At 37.0% G+C, this 7,350-nt stretch overlaps 1 protein-coding gene across 1 annotated transcript; it reads right to left on the reverse strand.

Annotated features, from left to right (window-relative positions):
- Window positions 1-2,977: 2,977 nt before the first annotated feature.
- On the reverse strand, window positions 2,978-5,303 carry LOC133309230 (pentatricopeptide repeat-containing protein At3g29230). Its single transcript, XM_061509988.1, has one exon. The coding sequence runs from the start codon at window positions 5,289-5,291 to the stop codon at window positions 3,483-3,485; it is 1,809 nt and encodes a 602-aa protein (XP_061365972.1). The 5' UTR covers window positions 5,292-5,303; the 3' UTR covers window positions 2,978-3,482.
- Window positions 5,304-7,350: the final 2,047 nt, after the last annotated feature.

Raw genomic sequence — 7,350 nt, forward strand, 5'->3', positions numbered from 1 at the left:
TTGATGGAATATTTATAAATGTGAAATGGGGTTTAATCAGCACCACACACAGTGTTTTGTAAATTTGTAATGCATCTCATCCAAGTTGTGTGTCTTAGAAGTTAAAGGTATGGGCCAATGGATATAATTTGACACATGCCACATAAGACAACAAAGCACATAGTGCCACCCGGAACTTTATTTGTGGGTATTGGATGGATCAAAACCTTTTTAGGTGATGTGTCAAGTTCTATGCCACTTGACTATTCTCTAGTTACCTTCAGTACTAAAAAGATTTCCAACTTGTGGTTATTCGATGTTATAGAGAAGGACACGTGCCATAGGTAAAAAGAAAAACATAAGTAGCCTTTAAACTATGTAGTTAACTATTATTGTTGGATTATTATGATCACTTTGTAATTTGCCTCTTACCATACGATTAAACTACCTAATTATAACATAATAGGCCAATTCAGCAACTTGAATAACCACGGATTTCTCAGATGGATAGTCATTTAAAAAGTATTGATATGGCATAACAAAGTTTGAACGGCAGGAGGATCAGGCTCCGCGATTGCATAATTTCGATGGGATGAATTCCTTGCATTGCAGCATTATATTGTCGCCACAGTCTACACATCAAGTTGTTTACGACTCGCTAGTACAATATCTAATTGGCATCACAAAATTGGAATTCATCTTTTCCTTCATTCGCCTTCACTAATTCATTTTTACAGTTTTAAACCTTTTCAAAATGCCCAAGCCTTGGCTTTTCTGGTGTGGAGTCAAAGAATAGGCCAGAACCAGCAAAAGTAGAGATTCAAGATTACTTGTGGGTCTATTTGCACCTTCCCTTAAAACTTGATGCAGATTGAAACACACCTAACTTCAGCAAAAGTAAATAGTATGAAAAAAAGCTCTCCAAACAACACATTCTCATTATAAAAATTATCTAGCTTTGTTACCATGTATTAATGCTTTCTGAAATTTATATAACAGATTTTAATTTTAAATGTATAACATGCAGAGATGCATAGATCTTGATACAGTTCAACAAATGAACAATTCAAATGTAACACCGGAAATAATTTCAAAAAACACCTAAATTACATATCAAAGAAGAGACAAAAGGTTCATTCAGAAATGCAGCTAACTTCATTCATGCAATGCAATAATTCCCTATCAGTCCATCAATAGCGAAATGTTTGGTTTAGAAAAAATATTATATGCAATTTCCTGATGGACTGTTAATTCTAGAAAGAATACTAGTTATTCTGGGGTTTGGGAAGTTAAATTGTAATGTTTGGCAGATAGCTAAAAATGCATTCACGTGTGTAATTTCAAGAGAATCTTTTTATTTGTTTGGTGATTGTGTATTACGAACTTTGAGCTCACTATCCTAAAAGTTAGCTCAAAGGTGAGAGTGCTCAAGGCTTTATAAATTCCACATTAATTGCTTATACAACCAATGTGGGACTTGTAACATTGCCACATGGTAGCCTTTCCCCTTTTGGTGGCTTCACTCACTATCAATATTCAGTACAACACCCCTTTGAGAGATATTGCACCTTAATCCAAACTATAGGTAGCCCTTTCCGTGACCTCAATTATCAATGAAAACACCAATTGTTATTGACCTTGAGGTCACCACCCCAAAAGCTAGCTCAAAGGATGAGAGTATCCAAAGCTTTAGAAATCCCACATTCCTTGCCTATGCAACCAACGTGTGACTTGTAACATTGTGATTCCAAAAGAGTCTATTGTCTACAACTCATTTGTTAAACGCCAAAGAAGTATACATAAGTCAATGAGTAGAGAGTAGAAAAGAAAATTGGAAAATATAACACTTGAGAAGTGGGGCAGGGATGAATATAATCCACTTACAGTCTCTGTAATCTAATGAGTTTACGATGCTGGGATGATTCCTCCTGGTTGCATGCATGGAAGATTTCTTAAGCACACAGAAAAAAAAAAAAAAAAAAAAAACTTAATCCCTAGTTTATTTAGTCAGATTAGCAACCAAACGCTAAAGAATGTTCACAGCAAAATAAATGAAGAAAAAGAACCACTGTATAGAAGGTTTATTGCAAAAAAAGAAAAGCGTTTCGGAGTTCTTGATATCTTGTGTGAGAGAAGATGAAGGGCAAGCAGAAAAAGTATTTTCAGCATCAAACAACAAGAACGCACATCTTACAGTACACATTTCCATTCCAGCCCGAAATGAAAACTCGCACAGTTGCATCTTATAAAATTAGTCTACTGCAGATCTTCCAGCTATTAAGAGAAATGGACAAGAGATAAACAAAAAGCTGAAGCTGAAAGAAGTTAACTCGGAGAGAAACACATGTCAAATTTCGAGCAAGAGACATGCAGATTAGAGCAAAGTTATCAAATGCGGATTGCGGCATGTCGCGGCCAACCCTGAAAAACACTATAACGCTATAGCGGGTTGCGGTTGCGGAAATAGCGAAATAGATATATGACAAAATAATAACACAAAGAAACGCTTTTTAATGGTAGAGATAGCAGAAGTGATAGAGAGAGACGCAAATAGACTAAAAAACCTTCAAAAAATTTCTGTTACACATTAAAATTTAGGACAAAATTGACATTTTGCCTTATGATAGCAATATGGCTGCGATCTGGCCGCAAATGTGATCGCTGGCCGCTAATGTGTTCTAGTGCGGCACAGCGCGGTTTCTTGCGGCGAGGCATCGCAACGCCCATACAGCGCGGCTCGCAGGGCTATTGCAGCGCAATTGACTACTATGGATTAGAGATAGCAAGTAGCTCTGCTAATAATCTCACTCTCACGTGAATGTCCCAAGCTTAATAAATTGGAATGATTTGGTGCCAACAACCAGCAGACAGGAATGTATAAATGCAGTAGAGTGGAACTTCCACCCAGTATACATATGTGAAGTAGAGCTTCTTTATAGAACAAGTAATACACAGGAAGAATCTCTGAGCAGTTTCTCTTCACAGAATTTTCCCTCTCTTTGGCTTTATAAAAGTGCTCCTGCCAGTGTTAGTAGGAATGTAGGATGCTTGCACTGTAAGCACCGGTGCAGCCATGCTTACAACTTTTTTGTTTTGCTAAGCCAGTGTTAGCATTGAAGGAAATGATTTCTTTACGTTTGGTAAGCCAGCAATGTGTATATTATCATATTCATTTCCCAAACTATAAGCATCATTTCAGCTGTACATTTTGATGCAACCAAATCATATTCATCCATCTCTATTGATCTATCATAGGGACATATCCAACCTGCCTAAGGTCCTGTACCAATCTGTCAATCATCTTGTATATATCATCTGATTTAGGGTGTGACTGATCGAAGACAGTAAATTCATGCACTTCTTCTTCTACCTCTATGGAACTAGCCCCAGAAGGCTTTTGGCCTCCTGTACTCTTAATTTGTAACCTTACATTGGCAACATTCATCTTGTATACATCATTTCAGCTGTACATTTTGATGCAACCAAATCATATTCATCCATCTCTATTGATATATCATAGGGACATATCCAACCTGCCTAAGGTCCTGTACCAATCTGTCAATCATCTTGTATATATCATCTGATTTAGGGTGTGACTGATCGAAGACAGTAAATTCATGCACTTCTTCTTCTACCTCTATGGAACTAGCCCCAGAAGGCTTTTGGCCTCCTGTACTCTTAATTTGTAACCTTACATTGGCAACATTCATCCAATCCCCTGCTTGAGCATAAATATTTGATAGAAGGGAGAAATTTCCAGGATCTGATGGCACCAACCTAAACAGTTGATCACACACAGTTCTTGCAAGATCTACATCATTATGCATCCGACAAGCACCCAAAAGAGTACCCAATACAATGGCATTTGGTTCCACAGGCATGCTGCGCAAAAGCACAAAAGCTTCTTTTAGATGTCCCCCACGGCCAAGAAGGTCAATCATGCAACCATAATGCTCAACTTGAGGAACAATCCCATACACTTTCTCCATTGAATAAAAGTAATTACGTCCTTCATTAACAAGACCTGCATGGGTGCAAGCACATAAAAGGCCAATGAATGTATATTTATCTGGCTCAAAACCTTCATGTACCATCCTAGAGAAAAGTTCAAGTGCTTTCTCGCCATTTCCATGCATGCCAAACCCTTGGATCATGGAATTCCAAGACACCACATCTTTCTTTGCCATCATTCCACAAAAGACACCAAACGCAGCATCCAAACAGCCACACTTAGCATACATATCAATGAATGCATTCAACACCTTAGTGCTACATCTAAACCTACACCTCTGAATGGAGGCATGAATTTTCTTCCCCAATCCGAGCATTCCAGACTCAGCACATGCAGCCAAAATACTTATCAAAAAACCATCATCAGGCTTCAACCCAGCTTCCTCCATTTTATCATACAAGGCTGTCGCCTCCTTCACAATCCCCTTCTCAGCATACCCAGATATTATGGTGGTCCAAAGCACCAAATTTTTAGCGGGACACTTATCAAACAACATCCTAGCCATATCCATATCACCAGCTTTACTATAACCCCAAACCATCGTGGACCAAGAGATAATATTCCTCTCAGGCATTTTCTCAAACAGTTCAAACGCCTTATTCATCTCTCCCGCCTTCGCATACCCATCTAACAACGTGTTCCAACTAACCATATCTCTCTCAGGCATTTCATCAAACAGCCTACAAGCATCATCCAACTCACCACCTTTCACCAACCCACCAATCATAGAGTTCCAAGTCACAATATCCCGTTCCTTTACTTTCAAAAACAACTTCATTGCCCCATCAAGGCCAACACTCCCGCACTTAGAGTACGAATCAATCAACGAATTGGGCACAAAGATATCACCATAAAAACCAAATTTTTCGACATGGGCATGGATCATTTGAACCAACGGAAACGAAGAACGGCCATCACAAGCCTTTAACAAAAATGGGTAAGTGAAATTATCAGGGTAGACACCATTTCTCTGCATGTCAAAGAAAATGGCGAAAGCGTGTGAAGGGTGAGAGTTGTTATGAGCGTGTGCTCTAATGATGGAGTTGTACAAGTGGGTATTGGGGTCGGTGACTTGGTTGAAGACGCTGACGGCAAAGGCAATGTGGCGACAGAGGGAGAAAGCAGCGATGAGTTTGGGAGCAACGTAGAGGTCTTGGTGGAGATGAGCTTTGAGGATTTGGGCGTGGCTTTGCTTCACAAGGTCAAGGTTGTTGCACCTGTGAAGGTCAGAGAGCTTCTCTTCAAGGAGTCTTCGTCGAGAGAACCACATAGGGACTCGCGTTGCCATCGACACGTGCATCCTTCTTCTTCTTCTTCTTCTTCATGCAACGCTCAAATGCTGCTTTTCATGCCGCATGTGAGTGTTCCTACTTCAACTGGTTCGGTTTTTTTTTTCTTTTCCTTCTTCTTTTTTGCTCACAGGGAGGCAACTTTCATAGCAGCAGCATATCATGATTAAGGGATTAACGGTTATTTGTAGAATATATATTAATATATCTTAATTATTAATTTTTATGGGTCAATGATTATTATTTTCACAAATAAAATTTATTAATTAATTATTAATTCATAATTAATGATAATTATTGATCGAAGAAAATTAATAATTAAGATATAATCACTGTTCCCCTGAACTCCGGATTAGTCCCATAGCCGGCTCAAAGAGTCGAAGCTCATGGGGATACCGGATGGAGCCAACTCGTCTCAAAGAGATAATTAGGGTTGGGTAACTCCAAAAAAAAAATCTCATCTCATTTTATATTTTATATACACATAAAAATGTATAGATCAATGTATGAGCCAATGCGGAGCATGTGAGGAGAAGAGAAATAATAAAAAAAAAACTATGGATCTTATTTATTTTTATGTGTATATAGTAAATTATCTTCTATAACATGAGAAATATTAATCTCATGATTAAATTAGAATTTTGTTCTATAGTTTTCATCCATATTAATTTTTTGTGGTTACCCGTTTTTAATTTAATTCTTATAAAAAATTAATTTAATTTACAAAAATTACTAAAAAATCATAAATGACGGATAACATCATTTATGTTGAGGAAATTAATATAACAAAAACTGGACATAAGATTGATTTAACATCACAAAAATATCAAGTTAATTGATCAATCTATCTTTATTTTTAAAAAAAATTACCAATTCACCCCAATGTGCAAATTATATACACATTTATCCTAATTTCGTCAAAGTTGATTATTCGGATCATACCTTAAACTCAAACTTTACACTGATGTAACCTGATTCGTTACCGGACATTAACTCAATTAAATGAGATATTTACTCAAGTAATATCAAGCGGAGACCATAAACAATAGATATTGTTCCTCAATTTTCTCAGGTTTTCTATCATTTTCTCTCATTTGTTTTTTATCTTCTTTGCAACCCAACATTTTAACTCTCAAACTCACCATCCCAAATCATTGTCCTTATCTTTAGAAATTTTTATGCAAAATTTGTTGGATCAAATCAATTCCGGAAGCGAAACAGTAAAATGCAATAGGAGAGAGATGAGAATAACACAGTCAATTTGTTTAACGTGAAAAAACTTTTTCCAATGTGAAGAAGTAAAAACCCACAAGACACTAGTCCAAAATTAAACTTCCACTATAAGAATAATGAGTTACAACAATCAAACTTCCTTAGTCTTTCGCTAGAGATACAATCAAATTTCACTTACAATGATGGTACTATCAAACTTCCTTAGAGAGGTCTCACTCAAATTTTTCTCTAGAGGTATTCAAATTCTTTTTCATATCTCTAAACCTCACACACTACAAGCTTATATAGGAGAGGGATTGAATCACTCAAAAGATGTGTCCCTTGAGCCTTGCACCTTCATTTATGGAGAGATATTAAATCACTCAAAGGATATGTTCCTTGAGCCTTGCACCAAAAATGAAGAGTTCTAATCTTTTGACACTTGAGCCAAGCATCGAAAAAGGAACAACTCCCAACAAAAATCTCAACACACCTCCAAATCATAAACCATTTCAAAGATGAGTTCATGTTCTCAAACATTGTTGCTGTTGTCTACCACAATGGTAGACAATTTCAAGATCCTAATAATCTAACTTTTAAAGTTCAAACAAAAACGATGCAACTCAAACAAGACATTAGCTTCAATGATCCAAAGAGGAGGATTCATAAAAAAATTAGGCCTCCAATACAACCAAGGTAAATGATCTTGGTGACAATGTAAATATGGAGTCTATGATCGATGGATTTCTCGGTCAATCGTAAAGAAAATTCATTGAGATATATGCAAAAACCAATTGTGGTGTGGCCTTACCCAGTCAATCAAAGTTACGAAGAAATATATATCTCATCGCTTGCACC

This window comes from Gastrolobium bilobum, unplaced genomic scaffold, assembly GCF_033153095.1.
Source record: "Gastrolobium bilobum isolate Gb01-03AN ecotype WA unplaced genomic scaffold, APGP_CSIRO_Gbil_v1 utg7600, whole genome shotgun sequence".
In the NCBI taxonomy this organism is placed as follows: domain Eukaryota; kingdom Viridiplantae; phylum Streptophyta; class Magnoliopsida; order Fabales; family Fabaceae; genus Gastrolobium; species Gastrolobium bilobum.